At 52.8% G+C, this 27,626-nt stretch overlaps 1 protein-coding gene across 1 annotated transcript in view; it reads left to right on the top strand.

Annotated features, from left to right (window-relative positions):
* Positions 1-27,626, top strand: part of PEPD (peptidase D) — a 109,296-nt gene that overhangs the window by 22,409 nt on the left and 59,261 nt on the right. The window contains exons 5-9 of the mRNA XM_055309803.1: positions 2,735-2,782; positions 4,223-4,284; positions 13,544-13,588; positions 22,951-23,026; positions 24,007-24,053. Coding sequence (XP_055165778.1) covers positions 2,735-2,782; positions 4,223-4,284; positions 13,544-13,588; positions 22,951-23,026; positions 24,007-24,053 — 278 coding nt within the window. The remainder of the gene's footprint in view (positions 1-2,734; positions 2,783-4,222; positions 4,285-13,543; positions 13,589-22,950; positions 23,027-24,006; positions 24,054-27,626) is intronic.

The raw sequence follows: 27,626 nt of genomic DNA on the forward strand, positions 1-27,626 counted from the left end.
CAGAATAGTTCCTTTATAAAAGCTTGAGTGTTTGCAGGGTGAAGCCCAGCTCCCTAGGGCAGTGCAGGCTTTCTTACAGCACTGATTAAGGACCGCCCTGCCCCTTTCTCGGGCCCATCACCCACCTGCAGGCCTGGTTGGGGCCCTGGGCATGAGGCTGCACGAGGGGTCCACGGGAAGCCTCTTATTGTCCCCAAGGGAGGGGGCTCGTGCACCAGGCTCTGACAAATTCCGTGTGTGCCATCCGCCTCAACCTGCCAGAGAGGCCCGGCTGCCCGGGAAATTGATGCAGGCTCTGGGATGCAGCACGTCAGGGGCATTTAACAGCACTGGTTTGTGAAAGCTGAGGGGTCCCCAGTGGCCACCGCTCTGTGGCAGCGAGGCCCCATGTTGACAGAGCCGTGCCGTCCTGTGTGCTGGAGCTGCATGTTGAGCTGGTGACACACAGGCGCATCCCGTCTCCTTTATTTCTGAGGCGTGGAATGAGGGTGTGCTAATGAGGCGGTAGTGCTGGTGGGTCTCTCTGTGGAAGGGCAGATGGAGCTGCCAGGCTGGGGGAGGTTTTGCAACTGCAGAGGTAACCGGGGCCCACTCAGGCCGTCGTGATCAATCAGAGACGCTGCCCAGCCCGCTCTGTGTCGGGTCTCGATCCGTCTGTACATTAGGCGGCAAGGAGAGGCCTGCTTTCTCCACGATTCCTAACCAGCGAGCCCTGAGCCGCTGCCGAGAGAAAACCCATCAGACCACACGTTTGTTATCTGGCTTCCCTCTGCCAAGGGCAGTAGGGCATACAATCCCCGAGTGCCTCCCTGCTCCCTGGTCCCGCCACTGTAATTGACAGAGTCGTTCTGTGCTGATGAGTGTAGACCTGCCTCATCGAGGGGACAGCACACCCAGGGGCCTGCCACGCACGGCTCTTGTTCCTTTTAATGAGTGCCCTGCCCCCCCTCTGGGAGGGCCTGCAGGAGTGGCAGGGATTCAGCTGAGCCGTCAGTGTGTGCAGCACAGAGGGGGTTGGGGGGCGGGCTTCAGTCATCCTCAGAGCAGTTCCCGAGTCAGAGCAGAGGGTCCAGGGAGGTGGAGCCTCGTGTGCCATGAGGGCACGGCGGTTGGCACACGTCTGGAGAGTCGTCTGGCCACAAGCTTCCAAAACCTCAAAGAAACGTGGCTCTTCACCTAGCAGTGTCTCTGGCTCTCTCTCTCTCTCTCTCTTTTAAAGGAGATAATTTTTTAAAGGAATTTATGTTAAGGAAATAACCTTGTACGTAAAAGTGTTCATCAGGGCATCACTTACAGTAGTTAATCACGAGAAACGATCTAAATAGCCAGTGGAGGAATGAATGAATGAACTGTGCCATTTCCATTACGAGGCTGTCATGCAGCCAGATGTTCAACTCTGGCCTCTGCTCTTTTTTTAACTGTGAACCTGGACGAACGATCGAACCCATAAGCTTTCTCATTTCTGAAATCTGGACACGTGTAGCCTCAACCTCATGGGTGGTTAAATGAGATGACGCCTGGAGTGACCAGCACAGGCCATAGTCAGGGGCTGTGGGGCGTTTACCCTCCCCGGCAGTAGTGACTGGTAAAAATCACGTGGTCGGAGAACAGTTCATCTCAGGAAATAAGTGAAGTGGGTAACTTCCCATGATCCAAATGTCGTTACAGGTCTCTGTTCTCACGTGCAGAGATAAAAAGTCTCTGGGGACGGGATTGTAGGTGTATTTTATCTTCTTACGGGTTTCAGTATATTCCGGGTTTTCTCGGGGAGCCTCTCAGTATTAAAAAACACGTATATACATATGTCAAAACTTATCAAAATGTGCACTTTAAACATGTGCATTGTAGAGTGTGTCAGTGAGAGCTCAGTAAAGCTGTTAAAACAACAAACAACAGATCCTTCTCACGCTCGCCCTGTGTCGGGGCGCGGAGGACTGTCAGGTGGGGTGGGGGAGCTCAGACAGGAGGGCTTTGGGAACCAAGACGCAGGGCTGACTGAGGAGTGGGGGCCCGGAGAGGCAGAGGGTGCTTCGCACCACGGTGCTTGGCACTCCTGGGTACAGATATCCCGGCTAATGCAGTGTGGTGGGCACTTGGCCAGGGGAATGGGGCAGGGGACAAGACGAGGGAGGGCGGAGGGCCTCACTTCTGAGTCCCGTTGATGAGCCAGGGGCAAGACCCTGAGCAGAGGTGTGGAGAGATGAGGTGGCATGGCACGCTCATTCATGGGGTTGGGATAGGAAGCAGCCAGCATGCAGGCACACGAGGCCTGAGTGGGTCAAACTGGAGGAGGGGTGGGATGGGGGACAGAGGGTAGGATTGGGACAGGCTTCCTCCCCACAGTCTAGGAGATGAGTGGGGGCAGGGAGGAAGGTGTCTGCCCTGGAATAGGAAGCTGTTGGGGTCAGTGCCTAAGAGGTAGTAGGAACAGGTCTTTCAGGAGGGACTGGTGGGTGGACAGAGGTGCTCGCCTTGGTGGGAGGTGGGCATGTGGGAAGGTGTGCCAGGTTTAGGTGTGAGTCCCTGTCTGCCGCTTGATAGCCATGTGGCTTTCAGAAGTCCTTTGGCGTCCGTGAGCCTCAGTGTCCTCATCTGCAGGATGGAGACAACATCACTCTCTTAACACTCGGCTCCATAAATGTGAGCGGGCTTCGGAAGTAAGCCCCCATCCGATCATCCCCATCCGATGTCTTTGTGGTTGCTCTAAAGTGGATTTTTCTTTCTGACCTTTTAGATCGCCAGTGTCCTGACATCACAGAGCCCCTCTGTCCTCCTCACTTTGGTAAGTGGCTGGTGTCCAGGGACCAAGCACCACGGGGAAGGGTTTTAGGGAACCATCTGCCCCCACAGATTTGGAAACCAGAGGAGGAATGATGGTTAGTAACACGTAGCGACACCTCACTCGGGATGGCTGGGTACATCCAGGACCACATCTTCCATCCCCAGTGTCCCCAGGATCTGCTGTGTCCTGCCAGAAGGCCTCCATGGACAAGATACCACACCTACTCCAAGGGTTAAAACCCGGCTGGAGGATGCATTCGTGTCAGGCCGAGCTCATGGACTTTGTGGATGTAGAAGATCAATGAGCTTCCACCCTGTGTCTCCTCCATCCTTAATAGAGTTTTAAAAGCACACCCGTGGTTTCTGCCCGTGAGGTCACCGGGCTGCTTTGCATCAGATTTAGAATTGGGTGCACTGAATGACCAGGGCGGCCTGCCACAGCCTGGGGGCGGGGTGGGGTGCACGGTGGACCCCTTACATAGGGCCGTGGGGGCACTCGGGCTGCTGCGAAATAGCTCGGAGAAGCAGCCTGCTTTCCTGCTTTCTCTTGACCTTGGGGAGTTTCAGATATGGAGAGTGTACAACCCTTCTTCCCTCCCAAAGTGACCTTTCTCTCCCTCATTCATCGATTCTTTTTAAGAGATAGTTCTTGGTGGTGGGTTTTTTGTTTTTTTGTTTTTTTTTAAGCGCTTCACATGGTTTCTTTTTTCCGCTCTGCTGTTCTGATGGCTGAGCAGGAAGATTAGGTGAGATGTTGTGGGCAGAGATGGCCCAGTGTGTTTTCTTTGAGGGCCAGTCTTAAACATTGGCTTGCCATTCTTGAGGAAGAAGGGCCGTTTAAAACACCTTGCCTCTCCGGGGATGGCACACTCTTCTCTGAGTCCCTTGTTTTGTCTCCTCTCCTTGGAGAGGACTTGGCGTCTCTTCCCAGTTGGGGGAAGGAAAGTAATGTACCACAGCTCCCTGGTGTCACTGGATGCTCCCATCATGCCTGAGTTGGGTTCTACCCACATCTCCCGGGGGGCTGAATTTGACCGTGCATTTTTTGGATCTTGTCAGGGGGTAAGGTGTGCACACTTGTGTGCCTGAGGGAGGTGGGGCCAGCCTAGGAGAGAGATTGGTCTGTGCCTGCACAGCCTGAGCTGGTTTCAGCAGGGCGGTCTGATGGAGGGGGCTCTCAGGCACCTGGGATACTATTTGTGTGGCCCCCATCCTCCCCGTTCAAGCTGGGGCAGAGGAAGGACAGTTTGCCTTTGTGCAGGGGGGAGGGCAGGGTTGGCTGGGGGTTGCCTGAAAGGCAGGAAGGGATGACGTTGATGGGCCGGGGTGGGGGCTCCAGGTTCTTCCCCAGTCTGAGGCTGGATGGAGGAGGCAGGTCCACCCCCCAACAGGTGGCAGGGACCCCGCAGGGCGGCCCCTCACACTCCCTCTGTCTCTGCAGCGTGGCGTCAACACGGACAGCGGCAGTGTCTGTAGGGAGGCCTCCTTCGAAGGCATTAGCAGGTGAGTTCTGGGGCCCCCAGAATGGTCTCCATCCTACCCCGGTCACCTCTTCACCAGCAGGCCTTGCCCCATCTACAAGCCGGACACAAAACACGTGGGCAGGAGACTGCTAAGGAGTCGGATTGGGAATTTTGAGAAAATGTTTAGAAAAATAATTTGCCAAAAATTCCACTTCTCTGTCGAGCTCCATAATGCAAGTGCAGACCTGCCCAGGCTCGGGGAGCACATGCGGGGTTGGGGGTGGGCAGCCCTCCCTCCAGAGCCCTACGCTCAGCTCTGTGGCTCAGCTCTGTGGTCTTTGCTCTTCTCAGCCCCTCCCCTCAGTCCTGGCTGCTAACGTCTCCCTGCCTGAGTCCTCTGTTGTCCCAGTCTCAGAGAGGGACCCCCCTGCCCTGCCCTCGCTCCCCTCGTTGAGCTCCAGGCCGATCCTCCAAACCCTTCTCCCCCTTTCTGGGCCTCCCTGGGCAGAAAGGCAGATGTGGGGCCGAGGTGGGGCACCATGCCCCCCGTATCCTCCCTCACACCGAGGCCCCTAGAGCGTGCTCTCTGCAGCCGTGCTGTGTCCCTGGGATGGCTGGTGACTGGCGTGTGTGGTGGTGGGGGTGATCTGTGGGGTCCCAGGCTGCAGCAGAGGAGCCCTTGAGAGGAGGCATCTGCTCCTCCAGGCCGCTGAGCGTGGATGGCCCCCAGCCCTCCTCCTGGGCCTCTCTCCCCAGCTCCCCCCCTCCCCCACTGCACTTCGCACCGCTTCACTGTGTCCTGTCATCCTTTGCTGGACCTGGGCGGTGACAGGAAGCGCCTTATAATTATGTATGAGCTGGAGCCACAGGGAGTTTGTGCGTCTGTGTGATGTAGGGGTGATTAGGAAGGATTATGAGCTCATAAATATGTATCACTCCCCCAACGGTAAGAGGTGGGGTGGGGGCGAGTATCAGGTTTGCTTCTCATTGCTCAAATCCCTGCATCCTCTTGGGAATTTCCCCACAGTGGCCACGTGCTTGCTCTTTGGAGTGCTGGCCACGGCTGCTGTCCGCGCCCCCCCCCCCCCCCCCCAGGGCCCGGTGCTGTAGCCTGTCCTGGGCCCGGCCTCCCTGCTCTCCCAGCACCGCCGGGTGCTCCCTTGCTCATCTGCCTTGACCAGCACCAGCATCCGCATTCCCATGGGCTGGCCCCTCCGAGGCCGGGTCTCTGCCTTGGGGGCCGGCCCTGCGTGGGAGGACGGAGCCCTCGTGGCCGCCTCACTGACCGGTGCTTTGACCTTAACGGAGCTTGCCGTTGGAGCCTCAGCTCACCCAGGCATAGCGTGCTATTGCTTGGGCTTGCCCGGGGGGCACAACGGGCTCCTGCTCTCCCCCGGAGCCGGCACGGAGCTGGTGCTCAGTGAGCAGTTGTTCACAAGCACATCCCTGTCAAGCCCTGTTGGCCCCTCAGCCTCAGTCTCCCCATCTGTGCAGTGGGCCAGGTGGGCTTCGGGATCACTGATTCTAAGGCTCTCAGTGCCAGTGAGTTGTGGGTTCTTTGCCTGCCCCCCTGCAGAGGTTTCTGGTGCCAAGAGTGCGTCCCCAGCACCCCAGGAGCAGCTCTGGCGGGTGGTGTGGCAGGTATGGGAGGGAGCTCTGGATTGTGGCTCCTGAGAGCAGAGTTTTCCCGGACCTCACAGTCAGTGGGCAGTGGAAGCTGAGGCCTCTTCCCTAGGAGGAGTCCTGCTGTGAACGTGGCCTCTCCCTTCAGTATGCGGACCTCAGGCTCCGTCCCCTGTTGCTCCGTGGGAAGCCCCAGCCCCTGCCAAGAGCCCAGAGGAGCCTGCGCTCTGCCAAACCAACCCCCACCCCACCCGGTCGGCGTTCGGCAGCTTTCTTGGAGAGCCAGGGACTGCCTGAACTTTGCTCGTTTTCCCTAGGCACGGGCTGGGCCCTCCCCAGTCTGTAGTCCAGTCCAGATGGGGCTGACCAGGTGGGGTACTCCCCAACCTTGAGGGAGCCCCCCCGCATGTTTCCATATCCCTGTGTCTTGGCTGATAGACTGCTGGTGAGAGCCCCCTGACGTGCCTCTCTGCTTTACAGTCCTCTGGCCTGCCTGGCCTCCTCCCTCCCTTCCCACTGGGGCCCCTGTCGAGCAGCTCGGCCCTCCGGGGTTGCTCTGTTGGGTAGGAGTCTGTGCTGGGTGCTCCTACCCTGCATGCCGGGGGTAGGACTTGGGGCCCCAGCATCCGCCTCCAGCAGTCCGCCAGCGTCTTCCCAGTGGACGCCGTGTTCCCCGGGCTCTGGGTGCAGCTCGGTGCCCTGCCTCCCACTCCCCCTGGCTGCCGGCACCTTGACTCTGTCCCCTCGTGGCTTCTGCCATCATCCTTGAGGGCAGCTGCAGCTCCGCCACCACGTTCCCCTGCCTGCCGTGTCCCCAGCTGTTCACTGGGGATAACAATAGCCTGTTTCCTAAGCAAGGTGAGTCTTGCTCTTGTCCTACTTTCCATCAGTTTCTATCACCGGTTGCCTCTCACTGCTCTAATAAAACATCTTATTCCTGGAAATTTTGGTTTTGACCCTTTTGAACTTCTCTGAAATACCACACAGGTTGGGTTTCTTCCTCACCTGCTGTTGCAGAAGTTCAGGTTTGGCCTCTAGGTTGATGTTGATGGGCCTCCCAGCCCACCTTTATCTGTTGGCCTTGGGGGGAGGAAAGAGCTTATGGTAGAACAGGGGCCTCACCTGTCCACCCAGTCCAGACCCCTGGGCACTGGTCCAGCGGGGGGCAGTCGACCTGTGACCCTCTCTCCAAATGTGGCTCCTCAGGGTTGGCCGCCTCTGGGTCTGTGACCCTGGTGGGGCTGTGGGTTTGGTTCTGGGAGACCTTAGACCTCTCTCAGCCTTCTCAGGTCAGGGGCAGGCCGCTTGGTGCCCACAGCAGGGAGTATGTCCGGTCTCGCAGTGTTGGGGACGGTGGAGAACCAGGAGCAGAGGACACAGGAAGACAGGAGCGTCGTGGGGGTGGTGGACATGCACTGGGATCTCCCTACGGCCAGGAGCCCCCAGGGTCACCAGGAAGGCTGTCTCTGTCCTCCCTGGGATGACGGAAGCAGGCAGGGACAGTCTGCTGGGCTTTGAGCTGAGTTTGGGCTCTGGCCCAGGCCACAGCTCCGTGTGTGGCTACACTGGGCCAGGGCTAGCTCCTACAGAAGGTATGGAAGGATCATACACCCCATGGGCTCTGGCTGGAGAGGGTCAGGTGCTCCTCGCCCGGTCCTGCGGAGGGCACGGCCAGGGCTGTTCTGTGGCCGAGGCTAGCGGGAGCTGAGGTGAAGAGGGTCGTGGTGCGGTGAGGAGGGTGTGGGGCTTCTCCCTGTGGGTGCCCCCCACGGCTGCCTGAAGCCCCTGGTTCCTGTAGCCTGGGAGAGAGGCAGACATGATGAATCCTTGCTAGCATCTGAGGAGGTAGGCTTGAGAGCAGATTTTCCTGAGACAGAGACAGAGAGAGAGAGAGAGAGAGGCTGACCATGAAGGAAAAGATGATCTGTGGGGGCCAGGTGGCCCGTGGGGGTGCCTTCCTGGCATGAGACAGTTCCCTCCAAAGCAGGCAGACTGCCCAGGAGCCCTGGGCCAGGGCACTGAGTTACGGAGGGCTCAGCTTCGTGCCGTTGTCAGAGAGAAGTGTGGCCGATACTCTACATCAGCTGGTTATTCAGGATAAGCATATTTCTTATCTCCTGGCATTTACTTAAATTGCCTTGCATATTTGAAGACAATTGGCTACAAATTAATTCCATTTAAATAAGCAGTTAAATATGAAATTGCTGAATTTGAGGGTTGCTAATGTAGGAATATTAAAATTCAAAGATGTGAATTTTTAAACCCAGGAAATGGAGGGACTTTGTTAAAAGCTGATGATCACAAGCAAACGCCAGTCTGTGGTGTGGGTGGGGACTTGGCCTTGTGGCTCCTGTTAACTTGCTTATCGAGTTAATATTGGTTAACTTGGGCTTCATATTATGGTCCGTGGAATCTCCATGAGGAGATAGGAACCCACCCCAGCCCTTAGGAGGGGTGGGCAGTGGGGGCCCCTCGCAGGGCCTGTTCTCCAGCAGACCTCACCTCCTTCCCGGGCTTAGAAACTGCAGGGAGAAGGCCAGGGGCTGGGGCAGGAGCGTTGGGGCCCATCCTATTTAATTTTTGTCACCCGCCTGCCAGGCCGAGCCCACAGGGAATTGCCCTAAGCTCCCAGGACACCTACTTCCCACCCTCATAGGCACGGTGGGTTTGTTGTTGTTTTTATCCAATTGATACACGCTCATCATAGAAAATGCTAACCAGCGCAGAGGCAAAAGCAAGGAATATCCAGATTTCATCACCCCAAGTTAAACCCCATCAACACCGTGGGGAGTGTCTTTTGGACTCTTCTCCATGTGTGTCTGGAATGTTTCTCTGAGTACTTCTGTATCTGAGTGCCCTTTCGTGCAATGCAAGCTTTGTGTTTTAAGGGTGGATCTTTGTGTATTAGTCTAAGTGTATGGCTGTGTGGGTGTGTCGACATGTCTGTGTGTGTTGCGTGTACATCTGTGTGTGTGTCTGTCTGCGCCTCTTCCTACGGGCGTGCCTGCCTGTGCGTGTGTTCATCTTACCTGTGGTGTTTGCACCTGTGTCCGTGTGCTGGGTCACTTTGCCGCTCACGTGTCCAGTAGGTGCATGTGTGTATGTGTACGTACATTTTGTAAAGTGAAGTTTCACTGCTGTGTTTGCCTGCCGAGTAGACAGGCCATTGCTTTTCCTAACGTCAAAGTGACATTGGGGGAAATGGGAGGCAGAGTCTGCGTTGTCGTCTTGATATATGTCATCTGCTGCTCTGTTCTTGACTCTGAACCATGCTGGCTGCCTGTGGTCTCTTTGATATTTCACAGGTAGGGCTTTGATTCTACAACATTTCAGGTGACTTTGAGTTAGTCTTATTTGTGTAGTTAGGAGTTCTGAAAGCTTTGGAGGTCTGGAATCCTCCCAGCCTGTTAATGCCCCCTTCCCGCTTCTCTCCTCTGTCCTTCCTTCGTCAGTGGGCTCAGCCAGCAGTGGGGCTGCCAACTGCACAACCACGGCGTTAGATAAGTATTTTCAAACACTGGCAACAGGGCCATGGAGAGTCCCTGCTTGGTCACGGGTCACCATGCCCTGCATTTAATATCCTGACCTGAGATGGAGCAGGGCTCAGAATCCAGAGGATTGAAGGCTTGCCCCAGCTTCTCTGCCAAGGCCCATATTTTGTTTGTGTCGGGCCATGCTGTGCTTCCCCAGCTCTCTCAACACCAGCTTGAGCTCTGGGTCATACATGATGTGCCCCCGATCTGATCTTTTTGTCTCCTGGGGCCCCCTTTTCAATTATGGTTATCTTATTAAAGAACAACTTTTGGCTTTATAGATTTTTCTTTATTTTATTTTTTGCCTTTTGTTTCATTGATTTCTGTGCTTTTTAATTCCCTTTTAATTTCTTTAGGTTTGTTCTTTCTCTAGCTTCTTGAGAGAGAAGAAAGGGACATTTTTGCGATGGGAGCTTAGATCATTTGTTTTCAGTGTTCTTTTCCACTGAATAGATACATTTAGAGCTATCAGTTTTCCTCTGGGCATTGTTTACCTGCATTTCACCAGTTCTGATAGTTCATGCTTTTATTTTCTAATTTTGTTACTTGTTTTTTGAACGGGTCTTTGGAAGTGTATTGCTTAATTTCCAAATGAATTGGTATTTTACAATTTTCCTTCTGTTACTGATTTTTAGTTTAATTCTACTGTAATCAGTGAGCATTTTCTGTATCTCAGTGCTTTGAAAATTGTTGAAACTTGCAGTGTACGATGACTATGATAAATGTTTCTTGTGTGCAGCATTGAACGAAAGTGGAGAGGAAGGACTTTGTTCCCCATCTTAGGGGAAAGCTTTTCATCTTTGACCATTAACTATGATGTAGGCTGTGTGTTTTTTGTAGATACCTTTATCAGGTTAAGGAAGTTCCTTTCTCTCCCCAGTTCATTGTGTTTTTATCATGAAAGGTTGTTGGATTTTGTAAGATACTTTTTCTACATCTTTGTGGTTTTGTTGTATATTCTGTTATTATGGTGTATTATATTGATTACTTTTGTCTATTGAAGTAACCTTACATTCCTGAGATAAATCCAACTGGATCATTATATGTTGATGGATTTTGTTAGTATTTTGTTGAAGATTTTTTCTTTGTGTGTGTGCCCCAATGTTCGTAAGAGATTTCCATGTATAGTTTCTTGTGATGTCTTGGTTTTGGAATCAGGGTAATCCTGAGTTTGTAGAATGAGCTGAGAAGTGTTCCTTCCTCTTCTAGTTTTTAGTAAGAGTTAGTGAAGGATTGGTGTTAACTCGTTTTAAAACATTTGGTATTCATGATGAAGGCATTTGATCCAGGGCTTTTCTTTGTGAGAAGGTTTTGATTACTAATTCAGTCTCTTTACTTGTCATAGGTCTATTTGGATTTTTTTCTTGTATCAGTTTTGGTAGTTTGTGTCTTTAGGAATTTGTCTTTTTCATCTTGGTTATCTAGTTATTGCCATATAGGTCATTATATTCTCATCATACTTTTAATTTTTTTAAATCAGTAATAATATCCCCTCTAATATCATCTCTGGTCAGTAACTTGAGCCTTCTCCCTGTTTCTTGGTTAGTCTAAAACTATCAATTTTTCAATCTTTTCAAAGAACCAATTTTTATTTCATTGATTTTTCTCTACTGTTTTTCTGCTCTCTATTTCACTTATTTCTGCTCAAATATTTGCTATTATATTCCTTCTGCTTGCTTTGGGTTTAGTTTCCTTTTCTTTTTCTAGTTTTTTTAAAAAAGATTTTCATTCTATTTGTGAGAGAGATAGAGTAGACACAAATGTGCGGGGAGAGGGGCAGAGGGAGAGAGAGAGAGAATCCTGGCAGGTTCCACACTCAGTGCGGAGCCTGACGTATGGGGCTCGATCTCAACCCTGAGATCATGAGCCGAAATCAAGAATCTGTTGCTCAACTGAATGAGCCACCCAGGTGCTCCTTCTTTTTCTAGTTTCTTAAGATGGAAGAGTAGGTCATTGGTTTGAGATAACTTTCTTCCTTTTTAACATAGGTATTTTTAGCTATTAATTTCCTTGTAAGCACTACTTTAGCTACATGCTGTAAGTTTTGGTATGTTGTATTTTTGTTTCCATTTGTCTCAGAGTATTTTCACTCTCCCTTGTGGTTCATTGACCTATTGGTTATGTAAGAGCATAAAATTTAATTTCCACAGATGAATTTTTCTTCTGTCACTTGATTTCTAATTTCATTCCAGTGTGCTTGGAGGACATACTCAATATGATGTCAGTCCTTTTAAGTTTATTGGGAGTAGTTATATGGCCTAATATATGATCTATTCTGGAGAATGTTCCATGCACATTTGAGAAAATGGGTATTCTCCTGTAGGGTGGAATAGTCTAGAGATGTCTGTTAGGTCTAGTTGGTTTACAGTGTTGCTCAAGTCTCTTATTTCCTTGTCATCTTCCATCTGGTTTTTCCATCCATTACTGGAAGCAGAGTATTGAAGTCTCCAGATACTGAATTATTTATGTCCCCTTCAGTTCTGTCAGTTTTTGATTTATATGTCTTGTGTCTTGTTGTTAGGTGCATATACGTTTATAATTATTATGTCCTCTTCATGAATTGATCCTTTTATTTGTATAGAATGTCCTTCTTTATCTTTAGCAAAATTTTTTGTCTTAAGCTTTGTTTTGTCTGATGTTAGTAGAGCTGTTCCAGCTCACTTTCGGTTTCTGTTTGTGTAATACATCTTTTCTCTTCCTTTCACTTGCAACCTCTTTTTGTGTCTTTGACTCTGAAGTGTGTCTTTTTAGAGCATTTCCTTGGATCATATTTCTTTTAATTCCTTCTGTGAATCCCTGCTTTTTAATTGGAGAATCGAATGAATTTACACCTAAAGTGATTACAGATAAGGAATGACTTCCTTCTGACATTTTGTTATTAGCTTCTCTATGTCATATGTCAAATTTGTTCCCCAGCTTCTCCATTACGACTTTCTTTTGTATTTAATTGACTTTTTGTGGTGCATGGTTTTTATTCCTTTCTTGTCTCCTTTTCTATATGTTTTTAATTATTTTCTTAGTTGTTACCTGGGGGATTATGAATGACCTCTTAAACTTATGACTGCCTAGTTGGCATTAATGTCACCTTAATTTAAGTAGCATACAACAACCTTGTTTCTGTATAGTTGCATGTTGTCTCCTCCTTTGTGCTGTTACTGCGTACAGGTGGCATCTTCACATGTTCTGTGGGTCAGTACAAATTTACAATTATTGCTTTATCCAGTTGCTTCTTAGGTCAGAGAGGAGGAAAAAAAAAGGAGTTACAAAAAAAATACATTTGTCCTGTTTCTGTACTTGCCTGTGTAATTACTTTTCTCAATGCCCCCCCCCCCCTTTTTTTTCATGTGGTTTCAAGTTACTCTCGTGTTCTTTCACTGAAGTCTGAGAGATTCCTTTTAGGACTTGTGGTAGGATAAGTGTTCTAACAATGAACTCTTTGTTTTTGTTTATCTGGGACCTTTTTAATTTTTCTTTCATTATAGAATATTTCTAATCATAGCTTTGCTGGATATAGAATCTTGGTTGACACATCTTTTTTTTTTTTTTTTTTTTCATCCTACTGCCTTTTGGCCTTTATGGTTTCTGATAAGAAATCAACCATTTATCTTATTGAGAATTCCTTGTATGCCATGCTTTTTTTTTTTTTTTCCTCTTACTGTTTTCAGGATTTTGGCTTTGTCTTTTGACAGATTATGATATGTCTGAATGTGGGTCTTTTGAAATTTATCCTTTTGGAGTTTATTGGGCTTTGTGGATGTGTAGATTAATGTTTTTCATTAAATTGGTGAAGTTTGGGGGCTTTCCCCACTAGATTCTTCATCTTTCTCCTTTTTTTCTGGGACTCCTATTGTGTATATGTTGGTATACTTGACAAAGGAGACTACAGCTGCTAGGTCTGCTTAGCAAGAGTAGAGGATGGTGTTTTGCAGCCAAGCAGCTTGTTCTCCAACCAACTGTGCTTAGACAACTTGGCCTGGCTGCAAGGCTGCTGGAGGAAGTGAACAGCAGGCCTTCTATGGGCCAGAGGGTCATGAGGAGGGCTTGGGGCCCTCTCTTGGTATGTCTTGAAAGAGGTGTTTCTGGCTGGGAGATGATAGACCATTGAACTAATAGGCTTGATTTTTTTTTTTTTTTCCTCTACAGGTTTAATGTCAACAACACCATTCTTCATCCGGAAATTGTGGAGTGGTGAGTATCGCCTGTGGCTACTTTGGCTGTTTATTGTGCTCCACTTAGGAAGCTGAGAGACCCTGCTGTTGCCACCTGCTCCATCTCAGAAAGCCCCTCAGACAAGATGGTCCTCCAAACAATGCTCGTCTCTTTTTTTTTTTTATATGTGTCAGTTGGTCTGTTTTTCAGAAAAGGCATGAGTCACTTGAATGTCAATTAAATTTCTCTTATCTTTTCCTTTATTTAGGAGTCTTTAAAAAATCTTCTATAAATGAGCCGCCCTTATATAGCTCAGAGTAGATAATGAAAAGAGTAAAAATAAACATCATACATAATCCTATTACCAGAAAGGTAAACATATTTTCCTCGTGTTGCGTCTGTGTCCTGACAAGTTGGCATCCTGTTGTATGTGTTCTTAGGTTGCCTGCTTGCCTCCCTTGCTGATACTGGCAGCCTGTGCATACCTGCAGCATAATTGGTTTCTGTTAGGTCACAGCAAGGCATCACCTTCTCAGCTTGGGCATTATCTCTGGGGGCCCTGGGAGTGGCCCTCCAATTCTGACGTGCCACCAGTTTTCTTCCTAAGCTGTCAAGTTGCTCTTTGATAGCAATGAAATGTCTCTTGTTTGTTCTATATCTGCACTTACTCTGAATATAGAAGAGAAACGAAGCAGGGCCTTTGGCACGTCCTCACTTGAAATGGGGAGGTGTGTGGACTTTTCATGTCTGATGCTAAGACCACGTGGTCGTGTTTCCCCATCTAGTAGGGAGATCTCGCTCCTCTAGCCTTGGAGTTTGGGAACCCTGTGAGGGGAAGCACAGTCAGGAAGGAGGAGAGGACGTTCCAGGCCTCAGGCCCACTTGTTCATAGGCAGTCTGACAGGCAAGGGCTGGGTTGGCTGTGGTGTCAGCTTGGACTTTGTCTTAAGAGAAATGGGAACCATGGGAAACCTTTGAAGGATTTGAGGAGGAGAATGTTAAGGTCATGTTTGCATTTTAAGCAGTCATTTTAGCCTCAGACTGGAGACTCAGTTGTAGGGCAAGAGAGGTAACAGGTTGCCAGTTAGGGGGCTGCTGCAGGGTCCAGGTGGCAGTGAAGGGTGATGTGACAGTTGAGAGTAGAGTGGTGATTAAGGGGAACACCCTGGGCGGAGCTGACTGTGACCTGAGTAAAGGGTGGAGTTGAAGGTGAGTTTTTTGTCTTCCAACAGCTGGGTAGCATGCCACTGGGATGGGGAGGGCTGGCAAGAAAAGGTGCTGTGGCAGATCAAGGACTTATTGGGGCATGCTGAGATTGAGGCAGGCCAGAGGTGGAAATCCGAGTGCCGTCATAGGCATCAGTGCTGACCGTGGGAGCGCTGGAGGGCAGCCACATAGGGTCTGAGGATGGCGCCGGTGTCCTTTGAGCACACAGCCGCCTTTTCTTGTTTTTATAAAGTAACAGATGCCAGGCCCATCTGTAGCTCCCTGTTGACAGAAGAATAAATCCCAGATACTCAGGAATGGTCCCACACCCACTTACGCCCCCGCCTGTGACATTCCCTCCTGGCCACTTACAGTTGGGTGTTCTGGAGACCATACTGGGTGGTACGCTTCAGCATCTCCCAAGGAATAAGTCATTAGTTTGTTACTTTGGAACAAGCATGCTTTAATTCTAGTGACATTTCCAAGGCTCTGAGGTGGATTCCACATTCAAAAGAATACTCCCCAACTTTATCAAAGCCAGCAGCAGAAAGGACTTATTTGGCATGTGATGGCAGTAGAACTATTTTAGAAATGTCACATTGTCCTTACTGCCTCAAGGGTGTGTTTTAATAGCGTGGGTGCTCGCCTCTGTAGTGACTGCAGTCGTTCTTGAGTGAGATCCATGGTGGTCACGATCACTGCTCTAAGTGAAGGATGGGTTCTGGGTGGAATGGCAGGCTGGCCCCTCGTCTACGGAGAGCAGGTTTTCCCTGTCATGAAATTACGATTCACTGACACATTTTTGCCACCTGTGTCCTCAACGCTTTCATTACCCCCTCTGTCTAGACCCCATTAGAGTGGCTGCCTGGGGTGATAGAAAAATCCTCTACAGGCAAATCCAAACTCTAACCCCAGCCTGCCATCCTCACTTAATTGTTCTGAGCCTCAGTTTCATCTGCTAGTGGCAATGCAGTAATACCTAACTTGCGAAGAGTCACCAAGTGTCTCGGACCATTCAGGCTGCCGTAACAACTTACCATAGAGAGTGGCCCATAAACAACAGAAATGTATTTCTCACCATTCTAGAACCTGGGAAATCCAAGATTGAGGAGCTGGCCGTCTCAGTGTCTGGTGAAAACCCACTTTCTGGTCCTTAGATGGCTGTGTTCTCACAGCCTCCTCCCAAGGGCAAAAGAGACGGGGAGCTCTCTGGGGTCTCTTTTATAAGGGCACCAATTCCATCACGAGAGCTCTGCCCACATGACCTGTTCGCCTCCCCGAGGCCCCTCCTGTGAATGCCAACACATTGGAGGTTAGGTTTCAACATATCAGTTTTGGAGGGTGACACATACTCAGCCTATAGCACTGAGCCTTGGATTCCTCACGTGCAAAGCAGAAGTGCTCTCCCTTGATGACTGATGGCTCAAGGCTTGAATGAAAGCAGAAGTCAATCAAGTGTTAACTCAGCTTAGTACAGTGTCTGTCGCCTTTTGAGACATCTGTAAGATACGGTGCTAAACACTTGACATCCGTCCCCTTATTCAGAGAGGTATGCTGTTTCTGCCCTAAGCTAGGGGCTCTGATTATCCCCATTCTGCAGATGAGGAAGCTGAGGCACAGGGAGGGGATTTGCCCAAGAAAAAGCCAGGAGGATGGTTCCAGGGTCTTGTGTTGCTCCTTGTGTATCTGACGGGCACCCTGGAGTGGTGGGAGGGGGTTTTGGCTGAGTTTCAGCCGTGCCCTCCGGCCTCTCTTGGCCACGGAGACGAGGCATACTCAGAGGGCCTGGCGTGGCTCTTGTGTGAGGCCAGCGTGTGGTGAGGTGGGGGCCGGGGGCCGAGCAGCTGAGCCGGCTCCAGCTCCATACCCCCTGCCACTCATGTGCCCCAGCTCCCAGTCAGCCCTGGGCTGGGGGGCTGGGGGCCTGGGATTCCTTCTGGCCTGATGGAGGCAAGGAGCAGGCCCCCCTGGCACAGAGGATGCTTCCGTCCTCATTGCTGTTTTGGATATCACTCATTTCCTTTCTGCGACTGCTTTATTGTTTCCCATCCTCTCAAGCAGTGCTTTTTGATTTCCGGTAAATTCCTCTATAATCGCACTCTCCCCCAGAAACAGGAGATCATAACCGATAATTTCTTTTCTCGTGCTGGGTATTGCAGTTCGAATGGGGAGGTCAAAAGTTGAACCTTAAGAGCAGGCGTCTCACTTCCATAATTTAGGCTGTGCTTCCACTCTCCTGTTCCACAGCTGATTAAATTGATCTGAAGTTAGGTTAGGAAATAAAGGGAGATACTTTTGTAGAGTCTTAATAGCTCAGCACCTTGGATTCCGGTTAAGTACCTCTGGAAGCGTCACAGAAGAGCAAGCATGTCAGCAACCGCCGTGTGCCTTCTTGGGTTTTTAAGTGAGTCTGTGTTAAATTGAGTCACACGCCGATTTTAGAACTGTTAATTACACAGAGCGAAGGTGTCCTGCGTGTATTAATCACGCAGTGGAATAACACATCTGTTTCTACTTCCCTGCCTTTGTGTGCACGGGAGACGGTGAGGTGTGGACGGTTCCGGGGCAGGAGCGCGGCAGGATCCTGCGTCCTGGGTTGACGTGTCCCAAATTAGAAAAGATACGTGGATGATGACCTAGATTCTTGGTGGGTGTGTATGTGTGTGTGTGAGAAAAGTATTCCAGTTGGGTTGCTGTCTTTGTCTCCTGAGGAATAGATGTTTAACCCCACGTTAACAAGAAAGCCAGGTAGACAGGGGGTGTCTGAGGGCGCGGTGAGGCCTTGAATGACCGTGCGCCAGGAGGTAGGAGGCGGGGTGTGGGTTGTCTCTCAGACAGAGAGGAAGACAGGCCACAGCGAGGTGGACCCTCCCAGGCCTCCGCTGCATGCAGCCCACGTCTGCTTGGCCCACGTCCAGTCTCAAGCACACTTAGCTCACTGCTGAGCGAAACCACCGTTTTCTTCATGGCTCTCATTTCTTCGAGAGGACTTATTGGCTGAGCCTCTCGAGGATATATAATTCCAAGGAGCTCTCTCGTTTCTGTCCCCTCCTGTTGTTGTTCTGGGATTTTATCCTTTGCAGCACCAGGTCATGGGGTGTGGAAGGAAGGGACATGGGCTCCCCTGGCCTTGAGGCCCTGCCCGCCTGCCACAGGCCCATCCCCCCTGCATGTTCATCTCCAGGAGAGAAGGAATCTCGTCCCTTCCAGTGGCTTTTGTTCACCACGGCGGCACTTGGATGCTTAGAGACTGATTTTGGATATACTTCATCCTGTCTTGCTACTATTTTAATCAGCAGCAGAGTCATTCAGACCTCAGCTAATTAATGTCTTAATCCTGAGTTTAATGCCCAGAGGCTGTTTTGTGACCTATGCATATTTAAAGGGGGGAAAAAAAACCCAGATTGCACAAATAAATCTCAGCCTTGTCCAGTTTTTGACATTTCTAGCCTGTTGCAGGGGATGCTGGCCCTGGCCTCCCCTCCTTCTCCTCCCCTGCCTGTGGCGCTGCCTGGGTATGATGATGGTCAGGGGCATGGCCACAGGCCTGGGGACTCTGCAGGAGTCCCCGCATCACCTGCACGTCCGCCACCTCCTCTTTCCAGTCCAAGAGCCTGAGCCATTTTCGGCCCAGACTTCTTAACTGCATACATGTCATGCTGTCCCAAGCCTGGGTCCTCTGATCCTTGTGGAGGAGGTGGCCTTGATCCTTTCCTGGGAATAGAGGACTTGCAGATCCTATTTCTTACCACCATCCCACACATCCTGGAGCCATGCAAGGCCAGGGCTGAGCCTGACACCAGGCGGCCCTCCCTCTGCAGGCCCCTGGGACAACAGAAGTTGGACCATGGCAAAATCCCTGTTTCCTCATCTTTTCATGCCCAGGAGTAATAGAAGTAGCCCCGTCAAACTCCGCACAGTCAGTCCTTCCTGAAGATAGAGGGAAACTGAATACTGGAAAGTCTTATTTTTTACGGTAACCTTTTTTTTTTTTTTTTATGATAGTCACAGAGAGAGAGAGATAGAGAGAGAGAGAGGCAGAGACACAGGCAGAGGGAGAAGCAGGCTCCATGCACCGGGAGCCTGATGTGGGATTCGACCCCGGGTCTCCAGGATCGCGCCCTTGGCCAAAGGCAGGCGCCAAACCGCTGCGCCACCCAGGGATCCCTTTTACGGTAATCTTAAAAACCATTTCTGGTACTTGTGTCCTGGAGATACTGGGCCAGGCTGGACACCTGGCACCTGGGCAGGACTTAGGTCCAGAGTGCCCTGTGGGTAATCAGGTGAGCCAGCATGCAGCAGATGCCTGTTCTCAGGGCCTTTTAAAGCTCGGATTCAGTTGGGCCAGGCTGATTTTGTTGGAGAACCAACTGCCTTTGTGGCATAATTTGTCCTGGTTTGTTTGACGGGTTGTGTGTGTGTATGTGTGTGTGTGTGTGTTTTAACGTGACTTAAAAATAAGTTCTGAGTAAATCAGGTAGAGGCCTTGTTTTTCATCTTCCTCCAATCCAAATTGGGAAAGAAAGCAGGCCTCAGCATCAGTGGTTGGAGGTTCTTGCATCTCTGATGGGAAGAGAGTGTGGTTTGGGCACCACGTCTCCTTGGAGGAGAGGTCGGCGGCCTGTTTTTCCCAGCCCCTCTGCAGATCCGGGTGCTCTTGCTGCAGGGGGGGGCTGAGGGGAGAGCCCATCATGCAGTTGGCTCCTGGGGTTCAAATCCTGGGTCTGCCTCTTCCTAGCCGCGTGACTCAGGGCAAGGCCGTGGCTGTGGCAGTTTGGGCTGCTGGAGCCTGTGCAGGGCAGGCCTAGCTGAGCGACATCCCACCCTGGCTGCCAAACTCCCCAGGGTGGAGTGGAGGAAGCCTCTTTTTCTTTTTGAAAAGAGCCATGAGCTCTCATTTTTGGCAGTAAGGTGTTTTCCAGGTTTGGTGCAACGCCCAGGTACTATTTCTAACCCTGATTCCTGCGTGTCTGTTTTGGGCCAAGCCCTTGGGGTGCTGCAACTCTGCCTTCCAGGACCACGGCCTTTTGGGGAGGAGACTTAAATGTAAGAGGAGTCAACGCATGGTGGCTCTCTGAGGATTCCTGTAGATTGCCCTGGAACTGTAGGGAAGGGGTACGAGGTGTGGGTCAGGTGGGAGCTGGAGGTGAAAGGGGCTGCGCGGAAGAATCACTGCGGGGGTGAGTGCAGGCAGGTGTTGGAGACAGGCATGGGAAGCCTCAGGAGCAGTCGAAATCCATCCCGAGGACATTTAGAGGCCCCCAAAGCTTTTAAGCAAGGAAAAGCATGGTCACATTTGTGTTTCTTAAAGATCCTCAGCCACTGTCCGTGAACATGGAGGCCTGGAGGCAAGAAGAGACTGGAGAGTTGTCCAGGCTGGAGGCAGTGGGGTCTGGATGGAGGGAAACGGAGGGTGTGAGAGAGGTTGTAGAGGTAGAACTGCAGCCCTTGGTCATCACTTGGATGGGAGAGCAATGGGCAGATGCCAGGAAGGTGTGTGGGATGGCCTGCAGGTGTCTGTTTAAAGCAGCAGGGTTGGGGTGGAGCTGTGGGCTGAGCTGGAGGCACCTGGAGGACCTACAGGTGGAAGCACAACTGAGAGGCCTGGGCCAGAGATGGGGGTGGGGGGTGGGGTGGTTTGGGAGCAGGGGAGGGAGATGGAGGGGGGGTGGCAGCCCAGTGGTGCCAGAGGAGGCAGGGCTCACTGTGCTGTTTCCTCTCAGCGGTCACGGAATGCCTGTGGATTTGGCAGCCTGGGGTCCTTCTCCCACACATTGGTGAGAGGGGGGCTGGCGGGGTGGGGTGGGAGGCTGAAGGAGAAGAGTGGGGTGTGGGAGGAGATGGAGGAGAGGTCTGAGATAGAACACGAAGCTGCTCCCACTCCCCTCCCAAAGCAGCGACGGCTATGGTCTCCCGTCCAGAAATGTGGTGGAGTAGTTGGGGATAGAGCTTGCCCGGAGGAGGAAGGCGAGGAGGTGGGTGTGGTCACGGGCGCCAGGTGGGCTCCAAGCCCAGGCGTGTGTTGGGGTGCTGAGCCGGAACCACCCCTTCCCTTGTAAGTGGGTGGGTGGAGGGGAAGGCTTGGGAGTTAAGGGGATAGAGATGAGTTCATTCGTGCACTGAGAAGGGGAGGAGGCCCGAAGAGGGGGTGGGGGGATCTTAGGGAGATAAAGTTGAAAGGAGCCCTCCTGCCCTCATGTCCCCACGCAACTCCCAGCACAACTGGGATGGTGCCGAGGCCGGTGGGGCTGGCGACGGGGAGCTTGCTGTCCTGTCCGCACTGTCACAGACTTTCCCACAGGCTTGGTGGCCCTGGCTCATGCCTGCAGCAGGCACAGGCCCCGGCTCAGCCCTCGTAAGGGTTTGGCCAAGCCCATGTGGGTGTGTGGGCACAGCACCTAGGGGTCTGAAATGTTGGCAAGGGTGGTGGCTGGCAGGATGCACCAGCGATCTCAGCCGAATAGAGGGGCAGAGGGCTGGAGGCGGGCACAGCCTGCACCCGGTTCCCACCTGTGTTGTTGCTCTGGTCATCCCTGCGGTGGACAACAGAGGCCCACTCCCCACTTAGCAGGACTCGGCAGGCGGCAGTGAGGAGCGAAGCACCAGGGGCTGCTAGGCTACCCTGTGAGTGGATTTGGACCTCGGGAGCTGAGCTGCCCAGGCTTTGGACCCTCACCTCCAGGGCACGGGAAGCAGCTTTTTGTTTCCCAGGTGGCACTGCGCCCAGCCCCCCTGGTGGAGAGTCAGAGACACATTATGACTATCAAGAGCCAGGCGTCAGGCTTCAGGGCCTGCTTCCTCAAGAAAGGAAGGATATTCGTTTGGAAAAAAGTCTCACTGGGCTGAGGGGCTTATCTTTTCCACATTCCCCAGAAGGTTTTACGGTCTTAGGAGGGCGTCACGGTGCTGCAAGATGCCTTCGTCACTTCCCCATGACAGATGGCTGGCTGTCCCAGCTGGGTGGCACCATGGAGACAGTGTGAGTCAGTGGCTGGCTTGGGCTGCTTCTGTGATGTCCCCAGAGGTTCGCTGCCTCTGATAGAGGTGGGAGCACCTCCGCTGCCATCCTTGGCCTTGGTCAGGCTTCAGGGCCCTGCTGACAGTGGCTGGACGAGGGACACACTGAACGGAGGGGCGGGCACTGGTCTACCATCGTCAGACACTCTGGCCCTGCTCGTCTGCAGGGTGCTCGAGTGTGTTTTCTGCGTGAGAGGGAGAGGTGGTGGAGGTGTGTCACCTTGTGTAAAGGAGGTGGAGCTGGCCAGGGGGCATGCACTGGGGATGCTGGGCTGCTGCTGAAATGCCCGTGGCCTGGAGTTGCTTATCTGAAGTGGAGGCTGAAAACAAATATTTACGTGGCTTCTCTAGCTGAGTCTTACTTGGCAATGAGGTTGATTGCAAAGACCAGGGACCTAACCAAATTTGGACAATTTAACATGAATTTATTGAGCGGGCCCCAGGACCCCTGGGAATCTAGTTGCAGGAGGCAGAGCTGAGTCTGGGAAGGACAGCAGGGCCTCTTGGTTGCACCTGCCTGCCCCGCACAGCTCCCCTCTCTTGTCTCCTCCTCTCTGTACACCTGCTGTTTCCACATTCTTAGCTGCACTCCTGGCTGGAAGTGGCTGTTCCCACCCCACCTCCAACCCCTGGGTCCGTAGGGGACTTGACGGGGCCGGGAGATATATTCCTGGGCTGCCCCAAGGGCAGGTGGGTGGGTAGACCTGCCGGTAGACCAGTTGACATCTTCAGCTACCTGGGCAGAGCCCTGGGAGTCTGCACACTTGATTCAGGTCCGGCAGCCTTGCCAGGTAGATTCTGTCCCCATGTTGTGGATGGGGAAACGGAGTCTCAGTGAGGCAAGATGTGTCTGGGCTTCTTCGATCACGCACAGTGGTTTCCAGATCTTATAACTAGAACCAGCCTGCACACCCAAGTCTGGCATTAGATCAGGATGGGCAGTGCTTAGTGCAGTGTGTCACTGCTGGGGCGCGGTGGCCCATCCTGCCACCACCCCCACGCCCCAATGGCCCTTCTGCAGCCTGGCTGGGCACAAGCTGGCTCTGTGCTCCTCCCCAGGCTGTGCAAGGTGTGGTGCACCCCAAAGACTCGCGGAGGTCGGCCGGGAGTGGGGGTGGGGTGGGTCCAGCCAGTCTCTGCTGGGCATCACTGACTTTGCCACTTTGTTCTCTCTGAAGCCGGGTCTTTAAGACGGACATGGAGCTGGAGGTTTTGCGTTACACCAACAGAATCTCCAGCGAGGCGCACCGGGAGGTAAGCGGGGCACAGGCTCCTCGGAGCGCCCTTGTAGCGCGGGTGGGCAAGCAGCATGGCTCTGAGTCGGGCGAGAGGGCCTCACTGAGATGGTTGGTCCCGGGGTGGCCCTGTCCCCAGTGCCATGTGAACGGGTAGCGGGTGTCGCTTCCGGCAGAGACCCAGTGGTGGCTCTTTTCTCTTCCCCGGTGGGCGCAGGGCAGGGACAGCAGGACCTCTGCCCCAGTTCCCCACCTTAGGGCACCACCCCACCCTCTGAATATTTCCCAGCAAGAAGTCCTCACTTCCAGGCAGGTAGGGCTCTCCATCCTGGCGCTCCTGCAGTTCCTGCTCCTTTTAAAGGATCTCCCACCCTTACCGGTGATTCAAGCACATTGATTACCGTCCTCTGTTTTCCAAAAACAGCCTCCCTCACATGGCTCTTTCCCAAACCTTCCCACTTCACCTGAGGAGCAAGAGCAAATAAGGAAGCGTATTTCTCATAGGACGTTCAGGGTGACTGGGAGAGCCTGGCACCTGCTTAGTGACGGCCACAGCTTTGCATCACGAGACAGATAAGGGTCATTGGTGGGCCACAGTCTCCTGCATGAGTTCGTTTTGTGTGTGTTTTATGACAGCTCAACAAAGGAAACCTTTGAGGATAGGATCGCTGTCTGAGCATTAAGTATTCACCAGACATCTTGGTTAAATCTTGGCCGCCATCCGTCTGCCGCCACCTGAGCCGTGTAGCTTGGTGCCGGGTGCTCACGGGCTCCCAAATGGAAGTGCCCCACAGTGGTTTAAATAAACTGTATGGCTCTTGGAGCTTTAAAAAAGTTCTAATTCTTCACATGTCTGCACCACTGTGTGCACGTATCATTTTTTCTTTCTTTTTTTCTTTAAAGAAGAGATTTCTTTTGAAAAAGAGCTATACATTATTTATAAGGCAGTGTTACTTATCTCCTTAATACAAATGTCTTTGCTTAATATCCATCCTCCAGGTAATGAAGGCCGTAAAAGTGGGAATGAAAGAATATGAGATGGAAAGGTAAGCCGCGGTGTTTCTCTGGGTAAAGATTAAAATGTAAAAAAAAAACAAAACAAAAAACCAAAAAAAACCACAACAATTTATGTTCTCTGAGCAAGTAAGTACCAGATGAGGCGCCGCAGCCCCACGCGGATTGAGTGGGGACCATGAGCAGGGCTTCAGCGCCGGGTACAGGGCGTTTGTCTTCTGACTGTGGCCACCTCCCTGGCTCTGGGCAGTGTCTGATGGTGATGGTCTTTGATGACTTTTCAGGATGGCTTAGTGCCCCATCAATCCACTCTCGGACTCGGTTTCTGCAGTTTGCGGGAAACTTTACCAAATAGCTGCCATGGTGACTCTGAAAGCCGCTGGTAAAGCAGCTTGCCGTTGTCCTGTGTAAACAGTGCCATTACGTCTGCTGTGCTGGGACGACTGGGTCAAGGAACGGTTAAGTGGCTCGTAAAGGGGCACTCCAGCGGCCTCCAGCGAGCCCCTGCCTCCCGCCCACCCAGCCCTTCCTGGGGCGGCCCGGCCGTGTTGAGCTCCTCAGCCCGGCTCTGGGACCCAGGGCTCAGCACATGCTGCTCCTGGCTGGAGGAAGCCCTGGGGTCACACCCACACTGCCCCGGTGGCTCTTCTCCCGCCTAGGTCCTGGGGCAGGAGGCCCCCCGTCCAGCATCTCCCCACCAGTGACAGTACCGTCTGGAAGCTCCGCTGGGGAGAGGACATAATGAGAACTGCGCATTTGGCCTCCGTCCCGCAGTTCCTGGCACAGAGCTTCTAGAACCCTTCTAGAATTCCTTCAGGGAGAGCGTCCCTATTCACAATAAGCCCCTTTCAGGCACACCTGAGCGACTCTTCGAAGGTGGGGGCTGGTTGCTAGAGGAACCTCCAGAGAAAGCTTAAACAGGCTGGGGCAGAGGGGTGCAGGGCAGGCATGGAAGCTCCTCGCCCCTTCCCCCCTACCTTGCCCTGGGCACCTCTCTCCTGTTCGGCCTTCCTGAGCTGTATCCTTCCCAGTACAGTGGTAATAGCGCGTAAAGCACTTTCCTGAGTTCTGTGAGCCGTTGTAGCCGTTATCAGACCCAGGAGGGGGTCATGGCAACCACCGGTTTATAGCCAGGCTGTCATAAGGGCCAGAGGCCCGGACTTGTGACTTGTGTCTGAAGCGGGGACAGGCTTGTGGGATGCGGCCCTTAACCTGGGAGGTCTGTGCTAACTCTGGCAGTTGGTGTCAGAATTAAAGTGTAGGACGTTGAGTTGGTGACCACAGAGAAGTGGAAAATTGCTTGGAGTGAGAAACCCACACGCTTGGTGTCAGAGTGTTGTGAGGACAGAAAAAAAGAGTTGCACCTTTACGGCCACCCGCATTCTGGGCTGCCCCTTCCTACCTGGCCTTGCAGGAGTGTGGCGCTGCCTCCCCTCCCCCACTTTGCAGAGCCGACCTGGGTGCCGTCAGGGCCCGCTCTGTGTCCACGTGCCCCTCGCAGCCTTTCTGGTCTGCCCGCAAGTTGTCTGTGCAGCGGGCGGGGAGGAGGGGGCGGTGTTCACCGTCATGTGGCTCAGGGACAGGCATCTTTTTCTGAGTCTAACCCTGAAGGGAGTCCAGTACAGAGGGCGTCTGTATTTCTGTCCTTTTACCCCGGGTAGAAAGAGGTTAATGTGGCTTTGAGGGCCCCCGTTGCTGTGGCGTCCAGGAGGGGACACGGAGCACGAGCTTCATCGAGGACCCAGCTCTGTCGCACTGGAGGAGGATGGGGACGGGCACACAGAGCTGTCCCAGCTTTTGCCTTCACGTGGTCTGCTGCCGCGTGGTGTCTGCTCTGGTAGTCCCAGAGTCCTTGCCCCCGACCAGGATCTGGGACAGGAGTTCTGCGGGGCTGCCTGGGAGGTGGGCCGGGCAGCGGTCCCCCAGATGGGCACTGCCCCACAAATCTGTTCCCAGCTGAATTGGCCTGTGGCTGGTGCCTCGAATAAAAATAACCCAGAAATTAGAGCAGGACTAGCTTGCCCCCGAGTGGAGCCCTGCGGTCTCCCGCGTGCCGGCGGCCTCGTGTCCTCAGCTGCTGGCAGTCCTGCTCCAAAGCTGGCCCCTGGGAGGCGCCTGAGCTGCCCTCCCTCCGGGGTCCAGAGCCTGAGCCTCTGCAGCCCAGGCTGGCCTGGTGCAGCTCTGGCCAGGGGCCCTCGGAATACTTCCCCCAGCTCCCTATCCCCCACCCAAGGCCGTGGACGTCTGTTTTCTCTTCTAATGAGAAATTTCAAATACCTATCACCCTCTGCAAAAAAGGAAAAAAGAGTAGGACAGTGAACCTCGAAGTCCCCACCAGGGTTTTTGTCTCCTCTTGTTTGGCTGTGGTATTTAAAACCGAACTGGCGTCATGTCAGTTCAGGTGTCAGTGCAGCCGGAGGTATCTCAGGGGTTGGGGACCTTTGCCCTTTACAGGGACCACCACGGCTAACCAGATTACTAATTCCTTAATCTTGTCACTACCTGGCCCACGTCGGTCCGTTTGCGTTGGGATCCAGAGGCTGCACGTTGAGTTTGGCTGCTGTGTGAAGGGGCCTCTGTTCAGCGGAGCTCTGGGGACATTGTACCTTTGCCTTCAGACTACTCGGTCCCCCCCCCACCGCCCTCCATTCTGTCCCCTGGCCCCACAGCTGTGTCCTCAGGATCAGGGGACACTCTCAGAGGAATGAGCCTGAAGCTCACGCCGGAGCCTCCCTGAGGGAGCCCAGGGGCATTACTTCCACTCCACTGGACACGCCAGGTGTGTGCACTGTTGTGTACCTACTGTATACGTTGCCGCCCGCGGGGCTAACTGTAGGAGGTATGCCATGGAAGCGGTGCCTGCCCTGGGAGCAGAGAGCGGGAACCTTCCTGGGGTGCAGGGTTGGGGGGTTGGGGACTGCGCCCAGGAATAGCTGAGGCAGAGAAGATGTGAACAAGAGACGGAGTCTGTTTCTGAGGGACAGGTGGTGTTTCTGAGGGTGACCTGTGGGGGCAGAGGGTGTCACCCCCAAAGGTGGTGGGAGGTTGGTTGTCCTGGGACATTGTCACGTCTTGGGGTGTCCCTGGCCAGGCTTGAGGAGGGCGCTCCCTATTGGCGGTGCTGCCCAAAGCCCATGGGACACTTGCAGTGGTGAGCATGCGGGCTGCTGGCTTCCCTCTGCCCCGAGCCTCCTCCCCACCGGCACATTTCTCTGTCACTGCCCAGGGTGGGTGGGGGGGGGGTGGGGGGGCTGCGACACAGTTTGTGGTCTGCGTCCTTGGGAGGCTGGAGGCTTCTTGAAGTCCCGTCTCCTTCATGCACAGGGTCTGCCCCACAGGTGGTGTCAAGTCTGTGTGGGGGGCGTGGATGGGAGACAGAAGGAAGTGGCCTGAGCTGTGCTTTGCTGTCCTCTGTCCCAACGTGAGCTTTTAGACTCCTTCCTTAACTAGGTGGGGGCTATAAAATCTCCCCTAGCACAGGTGTTGCTTCACCATGGGGTGTGACTGTTTTAGCACAGGCCACACTGATTCCCGGGGAGGCCCAGGGTGGCCAGACTCCTGTGCAGGCCACCGACCCACAGGGGTCCAAAGAGCATTCATAGACC

This window comes from Nyctereutes procyonoides, unplaced genomic scaffold, assembly GCF_905146905.1.
Source record: "Nyctereutes procyonoides isolate TBG_1078 unplaced genomic scaffold, NYPRO_anot_genome, whole genome shotgun sequence".
NCBI classification, from domain to species: domain Eukaryota; kingdom Metazoa; phylum Chordata; class Mammalia; order Carnivora; family Canidae; genus Nyctereutes; species Nyctereutes procyonoides.